The sequence below is a fragment of the Nuphar pumila genome, chromosome 3 (assembly GCF_984573655.1).
Source record: "Nuphar pumila chromosome 3, dmNupPumi1.hap1.1, whole genome shotgun sequence".
Lineage (NCBI taxonomy): Eukaryota > Viridiplantae > Streptophyta > Magnoliopsida > Nymphaeales > Nymphaeaceae > Nuphar > Nuphar pumila.
This window is the reverse complement of record NC_143251.1, coordinates 143,628,101-143,651,195: the sequence shown is the minus strand read 5'-3', so window position 1 is coordinate 143,651,195 and position 23,095 is coordinate 143,628,101. Positions and strand designations below refer to the sequence as shown.

Sequence of the window (23,095 nt, the reverse complement as noted above, 5' to 3'; positions counted from 1 at the left end):
CATTTTTATGTCTCTTCCGTTTTGTTGGCTGGCATGATTCGTTCAGATTTGAATCCATACAGACCAGTTGAAGAAAACAGATCGCAGAACCCAAAAGGAATAAAGGCCAAAATTGCTATTGTTCTTCTCTAAATACAAACAATAGATGTCTTTCTGTCAAAACGAATGTTCCTCTCCTCTTTTTTAAGAGCCAAATGAGCATTACAGCAGGTATACGTTTTTGCAGGTATACTCATCTCTAGTTTTTGCATGTCTAAAAAATTGCCGCTGGAAGGAATAAATAGAATCGGCTGTTACTGTTACAATGGACTGAAAAATGTTACAGACGAAAAAGACAATGGTGGTGGTGGAGATCAGGTTAAGACGGACTCCAACCAATCGGACGTGTATTCATACGCAACAAAAGTTACAGCACCTGCAGGAGCTGCTTTAATTATTGATGGAAAAATGCCCTTGTAAAGACCTGCCCAACCTTCGGCGCTTGTGATCCTTCTTATTGCATCCCACATGTTTCTGTAGGCATGATTATCAACTCGTGCCCCATATTTTGGATGTCTTTGTAGTCCTTCAATCTGCAAGATGAAACACCAAATAAAAATGATATACAAGGCAGGCAAAATTATCGACCATTGCTGCAAGCTCTCCTTTCCAAAAACTATATAATCGACACAACATGATGAAATGCGCATGGTGTAAGATCCAACGGCTGTGATGGCACTTTTTATTTGATCTTCTTTACATTTTTTTAGATACGAACACCTACACTTTTTTTATTACTCTTCAATTGTTTGAATGACAAGATTTTTTTGATATCATTTAGAAAATGTACTTTTATGTTAACACGTACTATGACAAGACTGTAAATTATGATGATGAAGAACCGATATGCTTCAAAAATTGACCATACATAGTACTCCATGAGTAACATTACATCAAAGATCACTAACCTGGAACCTCTTCTTAACCACATCTAGAGGGTGGCAAACAGCTTTTGCACACGTGCCGGCAACTAAACCACACAGGAAGAGCTGAAAGCTTGAAAGACTGTCATCTGTCCGGCTTGAGTTTGGCTGGGAAGATTCATATTGGTTCCACATCTGAAAACATCGAAAATATAGAGCTTAGGAAGGCATTAAAAGGGACTTGGAAAAGCATCCATCATCTCTATGACAATGTCTGCAGCTCTCTCTCTCTCTCTCTCTCTCATATGCACGTATAAACCTAACTTTACTGGAAGGACAGGCACCGTGATACTGTGAACCAAGGGTCTGTGTGTTTTATCAACCATGCAGAACAAATTGATGTGAACAACACGAAGTTTCTCCAAGTCTAAATGTTCCGGGATAGTTTTGATCGTTTCTTTTGAAAAACACAGTAAAGTACATCCAAGGTTGAACAATTTGTTAAAAGAACAACACAAAGAGGGAGCTTTAAAAGTAGTAGTTTCAAAAGATCCACAGTCCGGGACACCAATGCTTGAATATACATTTGTGCTTGAATAAATTAAATAGCAGCATGACAAGGAAATTTTGCAAAGACTCATGCAGAACAATACCTTGGCCCAGCGTTTGAATGTATCATAGGTGCCAAATTGGAGACCAGCATAAGGAATAATTTCAACAAGGGTTGGAGATAGTCCAGCATATAAACCCCAAAAACCACGTGTGTTTACAATGTCAACAAATGCAGATCTCATGTTTGAATAGACCTAAATCAAAATACAATTATTTTATTTCAGAATCCCTGAAAGCAATTAGAAACGTAAGAACTATAGAGAAAAGGTAAAGAAAAGTGATAAGACAAAATGATCGACAAAATGTACACTTAATTTTAAATATACATAGTGTCATATGCATCTTCCAATATTGTCACTTGCTAACCACGCAACTTACATATCAATGTCAGTCCAGACTCCAGCCTGCAGTACTTACAGAGTTTTAAATTGAGGTTCTTTTCATACAGAAGGATTTTTGAATACCCATAGGGAGACTTTATGCAGCCAAACCTAAAGTTTTCCAAACTATGTTGATTGACAATCAAATATGCTATTCCAAATTCTTATAATATTCTGATATGGGGAGAAAACCAAATTGTTTCAACACCAGCCTTGCAATATGTCAACATTTTAGCAAAGAATCTCCATGTTTGCACACACACATACACATGGGTACTGTTAAAACTGGCAGCCTATTGTGAACGGTAAGAAGTTTATAGCCCATAACAAAATTTGATATGCCATGATGTCTTTCACGATTGTACAAAATTTGGGGACATGGTGGGTCTTTAATCAACATGCATTTTAGTGAGTTTTCAAGAAGAAAAAAGTATCAAAAGATGGCTTACATACACAAAAATAAAATACAAACCACAGAATACACCTTTTACTTGTTATGCAATTGTTCATTACCCCTAGCAGTGAAAATTAGTATAAAGAATTGCCACGGTATTCCAGAATTTGTTATGAGGAAAAGTTTTTGGTGCTGTAAGCATCCAATAAAGTTTAAAAGACATGTAAGCTCATAACTCTCTCTCTACACACACACATAGTTTCCTTAGGTTCAAAACCAAGAAATAAAATGGAAGTAAGAAAAGTTTAGTCCCTCCAGATAAAAACGGACCCCTCCCCCCAAAATATTGTCTTTCATTATGCTTCAGGACTTGAATAACAGGCTAAGATGGTTGAATCTACAAACCAAATTGAATTTGGGTCAACTATTTTGCTTACCACATTATTTGCAAAAAGGATCAAAACCATGATATATCAAGAACTGGCTTCCTACAGTCAAAACTCAAAGCTTAGACTGTCCTTTTAGAAAGCTATTGTTTTATTTCTTTTTTGCTCTTATAAAAATCAGTTTGTTCTATAACAAAAGAATAATAACACTTGGAAAACCCCAAAATTTTATTGAATTTCAACAAATTTATGACACACCCAGTAACAAGTATACTGAAATTCCCACTTAAAACATGAGGTTGAAAAGATTAGAAACCGTAAAGGAAACCATGCCAGTTGGACACTACTAATAATTTGCATTTGACATCATAGTAGGATACAGGCTAAATTTTGCATTTCCTTAGAATGTTGATTTTTCACAGCAGTGATAACATATATGGTTTGGGGCCAGTCCAAGTGTATAGGAGGACCAATACATTATACTGGTTTCAAGCTACCACAAAGCTGGAAATAGGTGACACCAGGGCTTGTCCACTAGATTCTCTAATCTTTATCATGACACATGATGGGTCACCTAGTGCACACTATGGTCTAGTAGTTAAATTGATTGTGCACTAGTTTAAGCATCTTCAGGCACCTACTAAGCCATGATCCAGTGACCATCAGCATAATCATGGATTGGGCTTGAGCTTCCATTTAATTTTGCACTCCGCAATATTCTTCATGATCACCCAGATGTGTGGCTTCAGCCCAAACATCAATGATCAATCACTTAGGTTCATTCAATCAAAAGATTCCCTCCTCTAGATCCTCTAAAAAATACGGATAGTTGTGGCCTAACTTTTTTTTTAATTACTAATTCAATGACGTTAGCATCTTTTTTTTCATTTACTAATTCAACAATGATACCACTTGAGTTAATTAATACTCTGACAACCACTTATCACTCGCAAAATACTGAGCCACCATTTCCAATGTCTGATCTTGATGCCCTTAACAACCATACTTTGAAAGAGAAATTTTGGGCATCAACCATCATTGCAATTGAGAAGGCGTATGTCTGGCATAATGTGTCAGTGAACATACCTACTAACTAGCATATGGGTACTTAAGACCTGAAACTAATGGATGGTGTATTTTCTCAATGGAAGCAAACTTTAATCAAATAGAAACTATTGTGCAATGTATTATTGTCCTATTGTTGGCTCCAAATTTAGAAACTGGAAATCCACAAAAAGTTGCAGTAAAATATTCTTGATGGAGCATACCTTTGGCTCCCCCTGTGAAGCCAAAATGGTTCGCAAAAGATCAAATGGATAGGATCCAAAGGTTGCTGCACACCCAGCCAAAGCCCCACTAACATAAGACAAATATGGACTCAGATGAACATGATCAGCTGTGGAGCAAGAACAGAAAGAAAATCTAATCAGCAAACTATGAAAAACAACAAAAGGGTAAAAAGAAGAAGCCTGAAAGTTAACTTCCGAAACAATGATACTCAATATTTTTTATAGGAAGATTGTTTTGAAAATTGACATAGACAACAATCATGCACCTATATGAAAGCAAGTACCTGTGCACAATGGCCACAGACTCCCCGTTCCAGAAGAGAGACAGAGAGAGAGAGAGATTCCAACGCACCATAAAGCCTACACTATATACAGAATATAATAACCTACACTTATTCTGCCTAATTACACCATCCCACAATGGGCAAAGTTATATAAGGATGTGTTCAACTATTTTATTTGTTTATCTGGGCTTGATTTTTTTGGGGTTTCTTACAACTTTTTCCATCTATGTCACATAGGTGCGGGTGAGGGTACGGGTGCGGATGCGGCGATGCAGCACTTTAAAAAAACTTGGGTGTGGGGAGGATATATATATATATATATAAATTTTTTAACAGTTTTAAGTTAACACTATGTGTATTTGTGTGCATTTATGTATTTATATATATAATATAGATAAAAATGGACTTGATTAGGGTTAACTGAATCTACTTTTGGATAGAAATGGACCTCAGTGTGGTTGACTTCACCTAACACAAAGGAAGCTGTGTCCAAGTGTCACACCCGCTTGGGTGTGGGTGAGACGTGAGTGCGGTGCCCTGTTAGAAGACTCCGTGTGACATAGTTTTCCATCAATCATTGGAAAAAACTGTGAAGCAGTTGACTTCCTCAAGTGTACAGCATTGACAACCAGAGTCACTTTTCGCTCTTGATACATAGACTCAGCAAAGCTGTGTATTTCTACAAGCACCTAAAACTTCACCGAAGCCATAATCTCTTACGAATCATCTGCTCAAGATTCCACCAAAAGATTCATCATTACAAAGAAAATAAATTCCAGGTACAGAGTGTTAAAATGTAAACTGTAATATATATATATATATATTATTTAATATTATTATATTTTCTTTTATTATTTTATTTTTCTATTTTTCTTTATTTTCTTTTTTAGCATCTAGTTCAATAGAAACTAGATATTTGATTCAGTCAAGTTCATGTTGGAACTTGACTGTGCGAATAGCTCTTGGACTGTAGTCCAACAGCTATAATAAATGTTGTTGGACTATAGTCCAACAGCTATAATAATAAATGTTGTTCGACTATAGTCCAACAGCTATATTAAGAGACGTTGGAATCCAACGTCTCTTTTAGAGAGCTCAAAATGAGCTCTCCTCTCTCTTCCACTTTTTTGTATATATAGGGGTGAACCCCTTCAATGTAAAGAACCATGCTTCTTAAGCATTTTGTTCATGAATAAAGTATTGTTTATTTTTCAAGTGTTCTTCCTTTTATACCCTTTCAAGGGTCATGCTTGTAGTGTCTCCAATAGACACTTGTTTGTGAGTTATTTGTGCATTTGTTGAAGACCACAATTTCATTACATGGTATCAGAGCTACGAAATCCTTAGATCTTGAAGTGCTTCCGCCTCGATTTCCGTGCCACATTTACAAAAGGTGTTTCATCACCTTGTTCTTGGCTCAAGAAGATTTGTTTGAAGAAAGGCGAACTTGTGCTACAAAAAAATTTGGTTTTGTATCCTCTCTTATTCCTTTGTCTACTCTTTTTTTCTCTCTCTCTCTCCTCCTATTTATTCCTCTCTTACCCTTGTAAAAGATGGATGACAATGATAAGATCACCATCATTCCTATGAAGCTAAATGATACTAACTATGTAATGTAGGCTTCGATTATGAAGCACCACATTTGGGGAAAAGGTTTATGGGGTATAGTGGATGGTTCCGATTTGAAACCTAAACTATCTCTTACCAAGAAAGAGGGTGATAAAGAGGTTCCTCTAACGGAAGAAGAGAAGAGTAAGGCGTTAGCCACTTATGAAAAGAAATGGAAAGAATGGAGGATAGGGCATGCAAAAATTATGTCATGGCTCATCAATAGCATAGACATTAAAAAATGCTCTAGTCTAGCTAAGTTTGAGCATGCCGATAAGGCTTAGGAATACCTCAAAAACATGTATTCCCTTAAAGATATTGCACATGTATGCAATTTACAAGATAAAGTTCGGACAATGACTCAAAAAGATAAAACTATTCGAGAATATTATAATGAGTTGTCCGAACTTTGGGAAGAGTTGGCTCTTCTTGAGCCCAAATGGCATTGTGCCGAAGACATCGAGCTTCGCCAAAAGCAACTCGATATGGAGCATTTCTATCAATTTGTGAATGGTCTAAAGCCGGAGTTTGAATCCACCAAATCGGCCCTTTTACATCGTGGAAAAATTTCTTCTATTGTTGATACTATAGAAGAGCTCACTATGGAGGAAAATAGACTTAGAAAAAGTACTCCAAAAGTTGATGATGACTCCGTTTTAGCTGTATCTAGACCGGAGAATCATACTCGTACTTACAAGCCGCCTCATTTTGGAAGGCAAAACGGCGACTTTGATAAAAGAAAAGTTATTTGTCATCATTGTCATGAACCGAGGCACTATAGGCCTCAATGTCCAAAGTTAAAAAGAAGAGAAGAAAAAAGAGTTGCATCTGTTGAATCTAAGTCAAAAGATCAAGATGCACCTGTGTCTATGGCTCAACTGATGGAAATCCTTCAACCTCTTCTCAAAGGGGTATCCTCCTCAACCGAAGCCTCAACTGGAGCGGCAATTGCATCTTTCTCCGGTCCAGGTAACTTTCCTTGGCTTTTAGATTCTGGTGCTTCTTTTCATATGACCCCAAATGTTAATAGTCTATCCGAATGTCTTAAAAATAACTCAAGTGTGTCAAAGGTTTTTACAGCCGAAGGCACATCTCTTGAAGTAAAAGGAATAGGATGTTTTGAAAATCTTCAAAAATCCAAAAGATTTTTTATCCCAGAAGTTAGATATATCCCTAAACTTAATTTGAATCTCTTATCTGTCTCGCAAATATCTGATTATGGATGTAATATATCCTTCTCTTCTCATGGTGATCGCCAGTCAGGAAAGCTGATTGGGGAAGGCCATAGAGAAGGAGGACTTTATTACATGGACTTTTTGGAATTACCCAAGAATGCATTTTGTTATAATATTCAGAAATTAGAATTGGATTTATGGCACAAAAGGCTTGGCCATCCTCATATGTCTAAAATTCAATATTTTCCAAGTTTGGAAAAAATTTGTAATTCTGAAAATTTTTCTTGTAAAGACTGCATTCTTGGCAAAATGAAAAGGTTACCATTTCTTAGTAGAACTTTTGTTTCCTCACGACCACTTGAGTTAATACATTCGGATGTTTGGGGCCCCGCACCAGTTATTTCCAAAGGTGGTTATACATATTATGTCATTTTTGTTGATGACTTTTCTAGACATACTTGGATTTATTTTCTTAAACATAAATCTGATATCTTTGCTAACTTCCAAATATTTCATAAAATGGTTAAAAATAAGTTTCAAAATGATATTTCTGTTTTTCGCACTGATTCAGGGGGAGAATTTATGTCCAACGAATTCAAAGACTATCTCAATTTACATGGTATTACACATCAAAGATCATGTCCACACACTTCACAACAGAATGGCCTAGCTGAACGCAAACATCGGCACATTATGGAAACTACTAGGACATTGCTAATTGCAAATCAAGTTCCAAAAAGTTTTTGGGCTGAAGCGGTCCTAACTGCCACCTACCTCATTAATAGGATACCATCTTCCTCATTAAAGAATACAACTCCAATAGAAAAACTTGTTAATTTAACTCTAGATTATTCTAGATTAAGAGTCTTTGGATGCAAATGTTTTATTTTCACCAACAGAAATGACAAACTCTCTCATCGTGCAATCCCATGTGCCTTTTTAGGATATGCTGATAATCAAAAAGGCTACAGGTGTTTTGATTTTCAAAATGACAAATTATGTGTCAAAAAATGTATCTTTTTTGGAAAAAGAAAGCTTCTTTGAATTTGAAAAATCCAAGGATGTCACTGAATACTCGTTTTTAATTGATCCAACTTCAAAATCCAATGAATGTGATGTTGGATGCGACCTTGACAATGATCAAAGTCCTATTGTTGTTGAAAATGATGATAATGAAGAGCAAATCCATAGGGATGTTAGTCTACAATATTCAAGACGTAGAGAGCAAAATCTTCCATGTGCATTACAAAAATACTCTAAAGTCTCACCTAGAAGAACGTCTAGAATCTCTAAACCTCCAGAAAAATTTGTGTCTTATGAATCTTTTTCACCCACGTATAGGGTCGCCATTGCATTAATACAATCATATGTTGAACCATCATCCTATTCTCAAGCAAAAAATCATATAGAATGGATAGAAGTCATGAAAATAGAATTGGATGCACTTGAAAAGGTCAATACTTGGACGATACAAGATATTCCTCCGGGTAAGAAACCTATAGGTTGTAGGTGGGTATACAAAGTCAAAACCAAAAGTGATGGGACCCTGGAAAGATATAAGGCCCGTTTAGTAGCAAAAAGATATGCCCAAGAGTATGGCATCGATTATGAAGAAACATTTGCTCCTGTGGCCCGTATGACCACTGTTAGAACTTTAATAGCCTTGGCATCCATTAGAACATGGCCTATCTTTCAATTAGATGTCAAAAATGCTTTCATGAATGGGAATCTCGTTGAAGAAGTATACATGGAAGCCCCACCTGGTATTAGTATCCCTAAGGGTAAAGCTCTTCGTCTAGAAAAAGCTCTTTATGGTCTTAAACAGGCTCCAAAAGCCTGGTATGACCGATTTAGTCATGTTATGCTTGATATTGGTTTTCAACCTTGTTTAACTGGCATTGCTTTGTTTGTTAAGAAATCTGATGCAGGCATCATTATTCTTCTTCTCTATGTGGACGATATGATCATCACTGGAGGCGACAAACAGAGAGTTGCAAATATCAAATCTCTTCTTAAAACTCACTTTGAAATGACTGACTTAGGTTTATTAAGATATTTTTTAGGCATTGAAGTTGCTTATTCCCCTCGGAGGTATTTGATATCTAAATCTAAATTTGTTCTTGATATCGTTTCCAGGTCTGGCATTACAGATGATAAGAAAGTAGACACTCCAGAAGTTGTCAATGTTAAAATGAAAATTGATGATGGAGAACTTCTTGATGATCCTACTCCTTATAGACAGCTTGTTGGAGCTCTTTCTTATCTTTCCATTACTAGGCCAGATATAACTCATGCGGTTCATACAGTCAATCAGTTTCAGCATGCTCCCACCTCCGTTCACATGGGAGCGATTTTGCGTATTATTAGATACTTAAAATTCTCTCTTTCACGAGGACTCTTCTTGTCTGCTTCATCTTCATTAAATTTAATTGCATATACTGATGCTGACTGGGGAGGTGATCCCAATAATAGACACTCAACTACTGGTTTTTGTGTGTTCCTAGGTGAAACCTTAATTTCGTGGAGGTGCAAGAAGCAGCAAAAAGTCTCTCTTTCCTCCACCGAAGCTGAATACAGAGCCATGGCAACCACCACTATGGAGGTTGTTTGGCTCAGACGATTGCTAGCGGATATGGGAGCTAAAGCAACGCAAGCTTCAAAGATGTGTTGTGACAACAAAAGTGCGATCTACATTGCAAGCAACCGGACATTCCATGAGCGTACTAAACACATTGAGATGGACTGTCACTATGTCAAAGAGGAATACTTACATGGAACCATTGATCTGCCATATGTTACATCAGAATATCAATTAGCAGACTTCTTCACCAAGCCTCTCGCTGCTCCCAGATTTCACTTCCTCTTAGACAAACTTTCGCTCATTGTACCGTAAGTTTGAGAGGGAGTGTTAAAATGTAAGCTGTAATATATATATATATATTATTTCAATAGAAACTAGATATTTGATCCAGTCAAGTTCCTGTCGGAACTTGACTGTGCAAATAGCTGTTGGACTGTAGTCCAACAGCTATAATAAATGTTGTTGGACTATAGTCCAACAGCTATAATAATAAATGTTGTTGGACTGTAGTCCAACAGCTATATTAAGAGACGTTGGAATCCAACGTCTCTTTTGGAGAGCTCAAAATTCTCTCTTCCACTTTTTTGTATATATAGGGGTGAACCCCTTCAATGTAAAGAACCATGCTTCTTAAGCATTTTGTTCATGAATAAAGTATTGTTTATTTTTCAAGTGTTCTTCCTTTTATACCCTTTCAAGGGTCATGCTTGTAGTGTCTCCAATAGACACTTGTTTGTGAGTTATTTGTGCATTTGTTGAAGACCACCATTTCATTACAAAGAAAATAAATTTCAGGTACAGAGTATGTCAACATTGCATTTTTTACTGTTGCCACAAAATGACAAGTCTTTCGGCCCTTTCCTTTCTACAGCTATTAAAGCCAGGATTTTGGTAATAAAGGTACAACTATGATAGGCAAAAGTATAATATTGATCGGTTTCAGTGGACTCTCTCTCTCTCTCTCTCTCTCTCTCTCTCTCACACACACACACACACACACAAGCCACTGTCTAATTTAGACAATTAAAATGATCATCATACTGCAACTAAATCAGTTGTCTAAACATGCAATTGCATAATTCATTCAGTTTTGGGTCAGAAATACACGGTACCTACTATCACTAACCTAAACATGTTGTCACATAGTTTTTAAAATATTTTAATTTTAGGCAGAAAAACACCCATATTTTCTGAATATGATCACATGCAATAGAAAACAGAGCTGACTCCAGCAATCATTTTACATAGCATACACTCATAGGTTTTAACGTAATTTCCATTGAAGATTACCTGATTTAGATGAACCCGCTGCAAAAGTCTTCAACATGTGTAAGACCGTAAACTGAATTGCCGTATAGGGCATAACCATAAGGAGTGCAGGGACATTGCCTCTCCAGAACCCCTGCATAAATAGTAATCTAGATCTAAATGTGGTACGAGAAATAAAGAAGGGAAAAAATAAACATTTCTCTGCATACAAGAACACAGATTGAACTTGTCCAAAACAAAATCAACACATCCATAACCCTTATTGTGTTTCGAATAAAAATGATCATATCAAACCCAAAAAATATGTTGAATATAATCCAATAGTATAGGTAAATGAAATTTTCATGATATATAATACTAACTTAAGAAAGAACATATACCGGAAGACCTTCTTCCCTAAAGATATCTTTTGTTGCTTGTAGAATTCCAGTATACTTAGATGCCCCATGCAATTCCCTATGGAGAAAAGCCCACGAAGAGGTAGGCTCAAGTTGAACCTGTTAATCATTATCAATACAACAAAACAAGTTTCTGTTAGTCACATATTCCGCTATAACAGATGCCAATAATGAAAATAATAAGTCAATGTATGCATGCCACATTGTTAGATCTTCTCAATCATCACACTGCATTTCAAACCAAGATAAATGGATGGATACAGTCTTGCTAATTTTTCATCCAACACTACAGGACTAATTTTGTTGCTTTTGACAAAAAGCTTAAATTGATCAAATCAAGTCTAGATGGAATGCTACGTCCCTTTTATTGACATAATTACCACAACAACCAAAAAATTGTCCAAACTGTCATCCACGAATCGTACATTTAATGGTTAAAATGGCACATAAGAATTAACAAAATCCATTCCTCAAAAAGAAAGTCACAATTACTATAAACAGAGTATTATTTTCTTCTCCATGACTAGGGATGGCAGTGGACCAGGGCGGGGGCGGGGGACAAGGTCTCCACCCCCGCCACGTCCCAAAAATTTTCCCTTCATCCCTGCCTCCATCCCCACACGGGTTTTGATTTTAACATCCATACCCGGTCCATTCCCCGTTTTATGTGTTCCACGGCTACCGCCTTCTGCTGTTAGAGGAAGGAGAGGAGAAATGGGAGCTCGTGCGGCTCGTTAGAGGAAGGAGAGATGAGAGAAAGGGTTTTATGTTAGGGTTAGCAATATATATATATATATATATATATGTGATTTTATGATATGTATAAGGGTATAATAGTAACTTCCTTAATGGGGATTGGATGGGGCGGGATGGGGGCAAGAGTAAGTCCATCCCCTGATCATTCCTTGTTTCATGTCCTCCATCCCCGGGAGGGGGGGGGGGGCGTGTTTCCCCCGGTCCACTGCCATCTGATGCGAACAGAGGAGGAATGCACGGCCAAGCGATGCAGCAGCCAATGGGATGTTGCCACATCAGGCTTACACTTAAGTGTAAGAAACCTCCAGCGACAGCTAGGCCAGCTCAGCCAGCGCAACACTTGAGCTCAACAGCACCGTCAGCTGAGCGTGTGACAGGGTAGCCAGCAACGCACTAACAGAATGCACCATTCGGATGTCTAAATTCAGTGCATTGGCACGTCACCTTGGGGACCACTTGCGCAAGTGGGCTTGGGCAGTTGGAAAACCGGGTGGTTTCCAACCGAATTGGTAGGTTTTTATTTTGCTGGTTTGTGGTTTTGTAAAACATATAAATAGGCGACTTCAGCTCATTTTTGTAATCTTTGAATCTTTGAGAATTGAATAAGACTTTTGCCTTTGGGGAGAGGAATTTCCTCTTTGTGCCTACGAGCATTAGGATCTCCTTTTGAAGATATTTGAGGTGTTTGCTTATGCAAGCTCTTTTCGGCCAACGCCGGCTAGCTTAAGGCTAACCGACTTGGATTCGGGCGTTGATCGGGCGAATTACCTTGATCGTGCTCATCGCACATCCGGCGAACCACCGCGGATCCCTTGCAACTTCAACGCACCAGTGAAAACATCAAGAGCGCAGTGCTCACTACGTAGAACTGGTGAGTACTTGACTCCTTTGCAGCTTCATCTAGTTTCCATTTGGTGCACGTACTTACTCTTGCATACTGCCATGTGCCGCATCTGCTTGGACTGAGCACCGACGGCTCTGGCACTTCAGTGAACGACGATTGCAGCGAGACCTTTCGCTATTTACATTAGGCGAAGGGAGGTTTTCCGCCTGACGAGAAACACTCTGATGCTTAGTGAGTGAAGACCGTGCATCTTCTACATCAAAGTGCGCAGACCGAGTGGACTAGATCCACAGGCCCAGGATTGAGCCAGATCTCAGCAAAGTCTTGCCACACTTTGCTCGTGCGCAAGCCAGATTGTGTCGCGCCCTTGCTGTAGCAATCACCGCAGCGCCTCAACATCGCGCGCTACCGCACGACTCAGCTTCCATCGTGCAACGCACGCTTCAGTGCCATGTAATCTCCTCGGTGCAAGCCGTTGCATCTCTGCACGCCTGTGCGCAATCCACAACCTGAGCGCATGAGCGTCGCGCACGTCAGTGCAGCGCAGCTTCTACGCCAACCTTCCACAGGAGCAGCACACTCTGCTCGAGTGTGTCAACTGAAGAACCTCCCTTGGTAAAACAGTGATGCATCTCCACGTCCCTGCCGTGCGGTAGAGCTTTGTAAATAGGTGTGGTTGTGTAAGACAACACACACTACTAGGCAATGTATCTTGCCTTGTACTTGATTGTGTAAAGCTTGTTTGTGTTTGCTTTGAGCTTGTATACTAGCCCTGAGCTAGACGAAACCCCTCTTAAGACTTGTAATAGTGTAGTGAATTTAGCGGAAGACTCATCACACACACTACACAAGTGGCACCACAAACCCGAGCTCGAAGACGTGAGGAGCTTAGGCAAATAGCTCAAGAACACCAATCCTCCGTGCGTTTGATTTTTGAGGACCTAACTCAAAGTCAATTGCCTTCAAATATGGATCCTAAATCTAAGGTCCCACCACATCCCTATCCATGACTTGCAAATTCTAGTGACAAAGACAACGAATTTTAAGCTCACAGCAAAAGTCTCACTACATGCTCCTGACAACTATTGTCAGGTTCACACAATGATATTCAGATGGCAATAGCACAACCCTGGTATGATGTTACTCTAAATAAATTATGGAATAACTAGTCAAATGTGAAGTAGACAAACGATCCCTTTGAATTTGTTGACAAATATGCATGATAATTCTTGCATTGCCTACTGGTCAAGGTTTCAAGCATTGGTGCCATACTACTCAAGAAAAAATGAATTAGGTGGCTGCACAACCATGCAATTGATGCCAGAGGACCTCTTCACGCCTAATCAAACATAGCTCGCAAAACAGGAGCCAACTACCTGTAAGGATAATCTGCCCAAGGTGCCTGGAACTCTAGACTAGTTTGAAACAGTTAGTATTGATCAAAGAAAACTGAGATGCATGCCATGGTCTCTAACTAAAAAAAAGGACAAGAATAAAGGAACTTTGGCTTCCCACAGTTTCCATTACAAAAAATCTTGAAGTCACAATTCGAGCTTCTGCTTATTGTTTCCAATAAATTGACAAGCTTCTTATTCGACTGCATAATCTAGTAATCATCATATTTGGTCAACCAATAACTGTGACATTCATTTATATTTTCCTGAGAGCATAACTCATGCACCTTCGATCCCGAAGATGCAAAAAAATCTCTATGTTACCCTACTCCAACGCACAAAAATAAAGCCAAGCAGAAAAATAATGGAAATTGCAGAAAATTCAGAATAAAAAATAATAAGGTTCAATCATCCATCTCTAACTCAGAAACCCCTATAATGAGTATTTATAGGGAAACGTGAGAAACCCTAGGTCTATTTTGGATCCAAGATGGATCCATTACATTGAAAAGATCCAAATATAAATAAAAGCCTACACTGAAACTAGATCCAAATGGATCTCTTGGACGCTGCTCCGGCATCAATAGCCCTCATTAAAATTGCTCACTGAAGCATAATAACTAGCATCCCCCTTGTACCTAGTGTTTTTCTCTCTGTTTACAAATCCAGTGAAGGATTTTCTACAAGAGACCCGAAACCATAATCAACCTCGAACATATACAATGTACAATGATGTCTAATAGAATCCATCACATCACTAAAATATGCATTCCAGAATAGAGAATAAAACAAGGAAATATCATGTTTCATCCACAAGAACTGTACATCATAGAGATGGAGAGCACAACATGGGGAATGGATGGAGGTGATTGGAGCACGAAAATCATGCCGATATCAAAAGTAAGTATTTATGGTACTATAATTTTCACAAGCCTAGGTGATCAAACTGCGTTGATAACCATAAATTGGCCACATTAAAAACATGTAATAGTCTAGATAACAAGAGTGTTCCCATGAAAACAAATATTAAATCACACCCACTTAACACAAAACACCGGGAGAAAGAACCATTATGGAAAAAAGCGAGCCTGCTAAAGAGTAAACCACAAGGCAGGAGGTCAAATTCAGAGATAATAACAAAGAGAAATTACTCAAAAACAACCCGTCAAATTCAAGAGAGCATATATTGGAGCAATCCTCGTCGCAACTCTATAGGAGAACAGAAAACAATTTAAAAGAACGACATTTACTGAATGAGCAACGGAACCAACCTGAAATCTTATCTTTATGACGTCCAACGGCGAAGTCAGTGTTCGCGAGACGCCACCTGCTATCGCCCCGGAGGATGCATCTATCAACGCACGCTTCAATTGCCCAGGTTCTTCCATTCACCAAAATCTAAAATCTATCTCAAATGCCAAAACCAAGAACCTAAATGAACCGCTTCAAACCATCATCCAAATAGCCCACAACAACAACACTAAGTACAGAACCAAAACGCACCGAATTTCCCTACACAAATTCACCGGTATTTCGATACTTCGAGATTGAAGGAACTACTGAACAAGAACAAAATCAGAAAGGCAACCCCTGATCTCCGACCGATCAAACTACCATCGATTACATTCCGACTCCCTTGTTCCTTAAATGGCAAGAGTATTATCACACAATTCTCACAACGTTCTTGTTCCTCAAACGCGGCGCCGTTTCTCCTTGATCCCCAATGTACAAAAAAAAACTCTCCTAAACACAACCGGACCTCATTGTTCCAACGGCGATTTCAGATATCCGTCCGAAATCAGCATCGATATGCTTTACTTACGCGATTTACCAACAAGAAAGGACACCGGGAAAGGAGATACATAAACCCTAACCCTAACCTTAAACTCGAAAGGGACAAAAATCAAGAGAGAGAGAGAGCTGTAATCTTAATCCTACCAGAAGAAAAAAAAACTGGAAAAAATCTAACCCAAACACGAAACGGAACCAACACCAACAAAAATCATCACCAAGAGAGAGAGAAGGGTTTTGGATATTCACCTGGATCGAGGGATCGCCATTGACGCGTGTACGAATTAAAGCAGAAGATAAGATTGAGAGAGAGAGAGAGAGAGAGAGGGCTTTGCCCTTTCTCTCTCTCTCTCTCTCGCTCTTCACGGCGGTGGACGGCGCAGAGCGCACGCCTACGTTCAGCTCCCAGTTACGTTCTTGCCCTTCATCGAACCAAACAATTACGATTCTACATCCATTACTCTGAGCGTGCAGCTTTACTTTGGAAACCACCCAAAGGTCAAGTTCATTTACGACACGCTGCCAGCTAAGCAAAAAGGTTTCATATTTGACTGCGAAAGCCATTAACGTTCCACGTATCAGCATTCATGGTTAGCGATGCATACGAGCCGAGCCTGGGATGTTCGAACTCGGCTCAGTTTCGAGTTTGAGCCGATCCGAGCCGAGCCGTTATTCAAAAAAAAATTATTAGAATAGGTGGGTTTCAATCCCCAATCTCTCCCGAAATAGACCCACTATTAAGCCAGCCTTTATTTTGAGAATAATATGGCTCAAAAAATATACATACAGTAAAAACCTATTAGATTATTGAAGAGAGAAAAAATTCCATGAAATAAAGTTTTAAGTCAAAACCTCTTAAAAAACATACCAACACCCCCAAGACAATGGCTTTGGTGAATTAATTTGCAAATATGTTATATATACTCTAATGCGAGATTTATCGAGCTTTTTGAGCTTAATCGAGCTCAACAACTCGATCAAGCTCAGCTCATTTATCCACATTGAGCCTGAACTCATTTATTTTTCAAAGGAGCTAGAGCTAAGCTTAAAAAGGTCGAGCCCAAGCCAAGCCCGAGCTAACTCGGCTCATTGTGCATCCCTATTCATGGTTTAAGATGAAAGGTTAATCAAATGACCACCAGGTTTCAGGGCATATTTTTAAAACTCATCTTTAAGAGTTTGCAAACGCCCACCAAAGGTTAATCAACTGACTCCAATCATAAACTCACTTAAGATACCGAACTCATATTTTGAAGTTATAGTTTTACCCGTTAACTAGTTTAAATATTTCTACAAATTTTTTTTTTTTTTGACAGAGAAAATTGGGGTTAGGCAGACCTCTACCAGTTATACAACCATACCCAAAATCTGATCCAAGTCTGGTTTCACCTAGGTTCGAACCAAACCCGATTTGTCGACACCTTTACTTGTGATAAGTGAAAAAAAAATAAGTTTCATAAAAAACTAGGCTTTCTCAATTCTCATGTGGTAAGCTATATGAGTAGCATGGTCATTTGAAAATAATTATAACTGAATTAATTAGAGATAATTAAATTAGAGTCATGGGATTAACCCAAGTGAAAACTTTGATGGGCATGCACATGAATTAGGTTGGAACGTTTGGGAGGTATTTGAAAATTTTTCCTTTTCTTAAAATTGGTGAATGCCTAGACCCAAACATTTATCCGAGAAAATAAAAATATTCTAGAATTTGGTGCATATCCCAAGCTTCCTATATATGTGTAAGGATGGCAGTGGATCGAGGAAAACGGGGCCTTACCCCGCCTTGCCCGGTTTGGACTGGGGATGGGGGACACGAAACGAGGATGGAGGCCAGAATGGAGGTTAAAATCAAAACTCGTGCAGGGATGGACTTATGCTTTTCCCCGCCCTACCCCGTCCTTGTCTCCAACCCCCACCTTTCCCCGCCCTACTACATCCTTGTCTCCAATCCCCACCTTGCCCCACCCCGCTCCATCCTGTCCGGTCCCCAATCCTTCTTTAGGGATGGCAATGGAGCGAGGAGAAACAAGGCCCCACCCTACCTCACCTTGTTTAGACCGGGGGTGGAGGACATGAAACGGGGATGGGGGCGGGGATGGAGGTTAAAATCAAAACCCAAGAGTGGAGGCTAGGATTTTGAGATGGGGCCGGGGTGAACACCTTGACACTCATCCCTGCCCCGGTCCACTGCCATCCCTAGATATGTGGGATAGTGCAAACAACCACATGGCTCGAACCCTACGGAACCCAATGCCAAAGGCCAGAAGGGCAATGTTTTGACTCTGGCTGCTAAGGTTGCAAATGGTCTAACATCCAGGAAGAGGAATTTGCAAAATTTAGCTGTCTCCGAACCTAACCGACCCGACTCTCTATATAATTTGAGATCCAATTTCCTATTAGTACTGGTGGCATCTGATTAATAATCAGATTCAGATTCAATATGAAGTTCCTAATCCTAATTTTTATTATATGGATAAGCTCCTAATGTTTTATTACAAATGTTTGCAAGTAAAAATGCCTTTGAATCTCCGTGACTCAGGTTGTTTTGTTCCAATCAGACCTCATAAATGGATTCAACATGTCCAAAATAGAAGGGACTGAATTTTTGAATCAAAGAAACATGATTTTATGAGGTGAGAAAGTATTTCACATTGTAAGTCATTGATTTTTGAAGTCTTATAAAATGCCTACCTACATGTCATAATCGGATGATCTGACAGTAGAGATGGGAATCAAGACTAGCAGCTTGCTCTTCGACTCGGCTCGGCTTGGTTCGGCTCAGAAATTGAGCTCTACGAGCCAAGCCATGACCCAGCTCATCTAGGTAAACAAGCCGAGCAAGAACATGACAAGCTCAACTCATTAAGGTTACACCCTAGCCATGTTGGCTTTTCCCATGAACACCTTCGTTAGAAAGGGCAGACTGTGAATGCAAAGGGGAAAAACTGGGATTTTCCTGCGAAAGCAATGTGTCAGTTTTTCCTATGAAAGTTGCATTTTTGTGGAAGCATTCCGGCTCACCTTTGTTTTCTCACAGCACGAGTGTTTCACACTCTGAGAAAATGCCTGTTTCCCCATGTTTTATGGTGAAACAACAGGACCCTAAGAAATTTACCTACCTCATTCCGAAAAATGTGAACACATGGTTCCTATTAAACGAGTCCCTAAATTCATGTGAATCCAAATTAACCTAATTTTGGTGGCTCCCACACCAAGACGTGACTCTTTTTCTTACTCTTTGAATCATTTTCCCACAAACGGTCTCTAGTCTTGGCACAAACATGATGTACTTTCTCCCTTTTCAAGTCAAAGCCACATACAACAGCCCAGACTAAGAATTGAATAATAGGCTCAAAACTTGTAATATCATCCAAATATCTTCATTTGATACCCTTTGAATGCAGGAATTCAACGTTAGACTTTTGGGTGAATATCAATGTTGCTGCTTTTTCTTCTTCTTGTTCTTATCTTTTATGGTCAAAGCACCTTTGTTCTAGATGGTCTAAGCAACCTAAACTAAGATGTTGGTCTACACCCTTAAACAAAATTTTATTTTTAAAAATAACAAACTTTATCATTTTTTTTTAATAGTCAAAGGAAATCCCTCATCAGTGACTGCACATTGGCAGGCCTCCAGTTGGTAACACTCTTGAGATCCCTTTTCCCACCAAGGGGGGGGGGGGGGGGACACCCAGCTTCGACCTTGCAGCAAGGGATGCCACTGGTGGGTTTCGAACTTGTGAAGTCCAATCAATTTGGTGAAATTCACAAGTCGCTCATACCAGATGAGCAGAGCACTTGTACTTGATCATTATTAAGTACATAGTCATTGCAAAATGGTTTCAACTCTTTTTGCTTTGATGATACAAAATAGAAATCAGAAAAAATTTCATTCAGGGCAGGCTTAGCTTGCCTGGTAGGAGCCGCTAGTGCACGTCACCTTGTGTTTGAACGTTGCAAGTTCAAATCCCAATGGTATAGTTGTATAACTGGTAGCCTAACCCCAGCTTGTCTTAAAAAAAAAAGAACTGGGGGGTTCACTTGTGCCAGTACCAGACTTTCTTCCTATGATAATTTGATGTTTGTTTAACTCAAAGTGGAAAAAGATGCTAAAGAATGCCAGCTTTTCTATGAAAACTACCTGAAACAAACATGAACTTTATGAATTTTTGTTGCTCCTCCCATATCTTCAAGGGCACATTTGGAAGTGAGAAAATGTAGGAAAGGTGATGCAAAATGAATAATCCGTATGATTTTTTTGTCCCTTTCAAACGAGAAAGACTTTTTCATTGAGAGATTTTATTAAAAAAGTACACTTTTTGATAGGAAACATTTCTTTATGGGGGTGCTGGAGGAATGTTTCCTACCAAGAAAAAATTTATTTTTACACTCTCTACCACCCATCTCACTACGTCTCACCACTACTGCCACCACCCTCTTCTCTCTCACTTTTCACATTTTTTCACTATGTTTTTCTCATGCTACACAAACAAGTGAAAAAACTTTCTTTTAAGAAGCTTCTCATATGAAAAACTCTTGTATGCAAAACTTGTTTTTCCTAAGAAAGTATTTCTCTCTTCCAAACATGCCCCAAATCCAACTCTCAAATACGAAAAGAAGCTTCTTGGCATTTTGTTGCAAAAGTATGATGGGTGGCGTTGAGTTTGGCCTTTTGCATAATGTTCCAACCAGATAGGGTATCCTATAAATAGAAAAAATATTGTTTAATTTTCAGTAGAGGCAAGCTTATCCTCCACTGTAGATGATATAGCTAATAGGGGTGGCAATCGTTCGGGTTAGCAGGGGGGTCGGGTTCGGGTAAACGGGTTGGCGGGTCGGGTTTGGGTAAACAGGTTGACCTGCCCACCTAACCCGTTTATTAAACGGGTCAGTCGGGTTGGTGGGTTGGCATAACCCTAACACGAATCCAACCCGTTTAATAAATGGGTTACGTTTAAGCCAAACCCGAACCCGGCTAAGAAGTGGGTTGACGTGTCAGATTTTGCCACCCCTAATAGCTAATATGTCAATGTCCCACAAACAACAACCATGGTCAGCAATCAATTTGGTGATCACATGGTCCCTACAAGATTCTCACATTATTCCTCATCTCTGAAGTTTCATAATCCTCTTTAACATATGCACGCAAACCAATGGCAGCACTTGCAAGGAAGGCAAGAATAAAATTGATCATTGTAGAGAATAAAATGGATGGAATATTTTTGTTTTTTAATAGATGTAAAACCCTAAGTTTTCCCTGAAAAGATAAGGTGCAATATGAATGCACAAATATTTGTGCATTAACTACCTGATACTGTGGAATTCCCAGCCTAAACTGTCGTTTGGAAGAGTGAAAAAAATAGGGAAAGAAGTATTTCAGAGTAAGTTCGTTGATGCCATTTCCACAATTTCGATGCCCATGCATGTGTCACGTTCTGACTGACATGCAATATTGTTTAATTATTTTTTTGCCGATTCAGAATGATTCACTTGAGTATCTGTATCGGGCCGCATTCGCCTAAATCGTTCGGTGCCGATACCGGCACTGACAACATTGATGAAGTCTGCGTCCCAAACAACTTAGAAATAGAAGTGGGGAATGCTCAACCGAAATTTAAGAGGCCTTCCGAGCAGCTGTATGGAATTGACAAAACCATGAAAAGTGTGGATTTTTCATATTTATCCATAACTACCAGTTTCCAAACAGCTGACACACTTGCATACACAGATTTCTACATAAAGTACACCACTTGCATGTCCCTCATCAGCAAACTGTTTGGATATGGATGTGGCATCTAGATCCATAATCCATATTTTAACAGTGTTTGGTAGTATCCGATCAGATTTTCCTGGAATCTGTACTTAATCTGTGTGGGAGAGATAGATTTACAGGATTTTGATTGTCAGTATCGGTATCGGCCCTGAATCGTTTGGCCATCAATTCAGCTGTATCAGCCGATACGGATACTCAATTGAGTCATTCTCTATCAGCCCAAAAATTCTAAAAAATTATTATGTAACACATGTTAAAACCATTAAAATAATTTTAAAATATTATTAAAACAATATTTTTGAATTTTTTACATTTATTAAAAAATAGCCGATTCAGGCTTGCAGAGTATTGTTTTTTATGCTTCACTCCTGAATAGGCTACTTTTAATAAATGTAAAAAAATACTTAAAATTATTTTAATGACTTTAACGAGTATCAGTTCTGATTGATACAAAATATTTTTTAATTATTTTTTGGCCGATTCCCTTGAGTATTGGTATCCACTGATTCACCTGAATCTTTGGCCAAACGATACAGGACCGATACCGATATTGACAACATTGGTTTTTCCGGCAGGTTTTGATTGTTTTGAATACGTGGTGCTGGGATACTATACAATTCACATTTGCAATCCAAAGGATCATATCAGCTTTGTTGGCTGTGTTTAAAGCCTCAGATCTCAAATCCGAAGGAGATCCTTGGATTTGAGATCCAAGAATCTAAGAATGGATCTCTCCTTAACTATTTTCATATCCATATATCTGTCCATTACACATCCAGAACCATCTTGTCGTTAATTTGAATTGCCTTGGATCTTAGCACGAGGCACGCTGAAAAATGCTACTAAATAGATCAGGTGCGAACATTGATCAATCACGTAAGGTGTTATAGGTTGGCTCATTTTTGTAGCTAGTCGATCCCAACTCGAGCTCATGAGCTCAGGTTAAATGAGCTAAGTTTGAGCTGATTCATTTAAAAAAAAAAACAGTATTTTAAAGTTGAAAATAATAGATATTTGGTGTAGAGCTATGATTTTTGGAGTCTCAAAATGAAGACTGTTAGCTTGTTTAGATACAAGGAACCACACAACTCTTGCATCACGGACTCTAGCAAAACAAAAAAAAAAGAAGTTAAAGATAACAAGAACAAAGATACTAAGATGTTTCTTTGCATCTAATTAGGGATAAGCAATTCAATCTTTCCCCAAATTACGAATGCCTCTAAAGAAGCTTGAAATATCTTAAAAGTTGAATTCTA

The 23,095-nt window shown here is 38.8% G+C and overlaps 1 protein-coding gene across 3 annotated transcripts; it reads right to left on the bottom strand.

Moving 5' to 3' along the window:
* Positions 1 to 100: 100 nt before the first annotated feature.
* On the bottom strand, positions 101 to 16,412 carry LOC149844218 (mitochondrial thiamine diphosphate carrier 2-like). Of its 3 annotated transcripts, none has more exons than XM_090000420.1 (8): positions 16,313 to 16,412; positions 15,544 to 15,677; positions 11,261 to 11,377; positions 10,902 to 11,013; positions 3,943 to 4,070; positions 1,556 to 1,708; positions 948 to 1,097; positions 101 to 572 (listed from the first exon to the last, which is right to left on the bottom strand). In XM_090000420.1, the coding sequence occupies exons 2-8, from the start codon at positions 15,658 to 15,660 to the stop codon at positions 354 to 356; spliced, it is 996 nt and encodes a 331-aa protein (XP_089856546.1). In that variant the 5' UTR covers positions 15,661 to 15,677; positions 16,313 to 16,412; the 3' UTR covers positions 101 to 353. The 3 variants fall into 3 exon arrangements, with proteins under 3 accessions (XP_089856546.1, XP_089856548.1, XP_089856547.1); XM_090000422.1 differs by having other exon boundaries at positions 15,544 to 15,670; positions 16,313 to 16,369; XM_090000421.1 differs by lacking the exon at positions 16,313 to 16,412 and adding an exon at positions 15,776 to 15,910.
* Between the last annotated feature and the right edge of the window lie 6,683 nt (positions 16,413 to 23,095).

Coding starts and splice junctions, on each gene's coding strand:
- LOC149844218 (XM_090000420.1), bottom strand. CDS start 15,660: ATGGAAGAACCTGGGCAATTGAAGCGTGCGTTGATAGATGCATCCTCC. Junction 11,378..15,543: donor TCATAAAGATAAGATTTCAG/GTTGGTTCCGTT, acceptor AATGATTAACAG/GTTCAACTTGAGCCTACCTC. Junction 11,014..11,260: donor TTAGGGAAGAAGGTCTTCCG/GTATATGTTCTT, acceptor CTATTTATGCAG/GGGTTCTGGAGAGGCAATGT.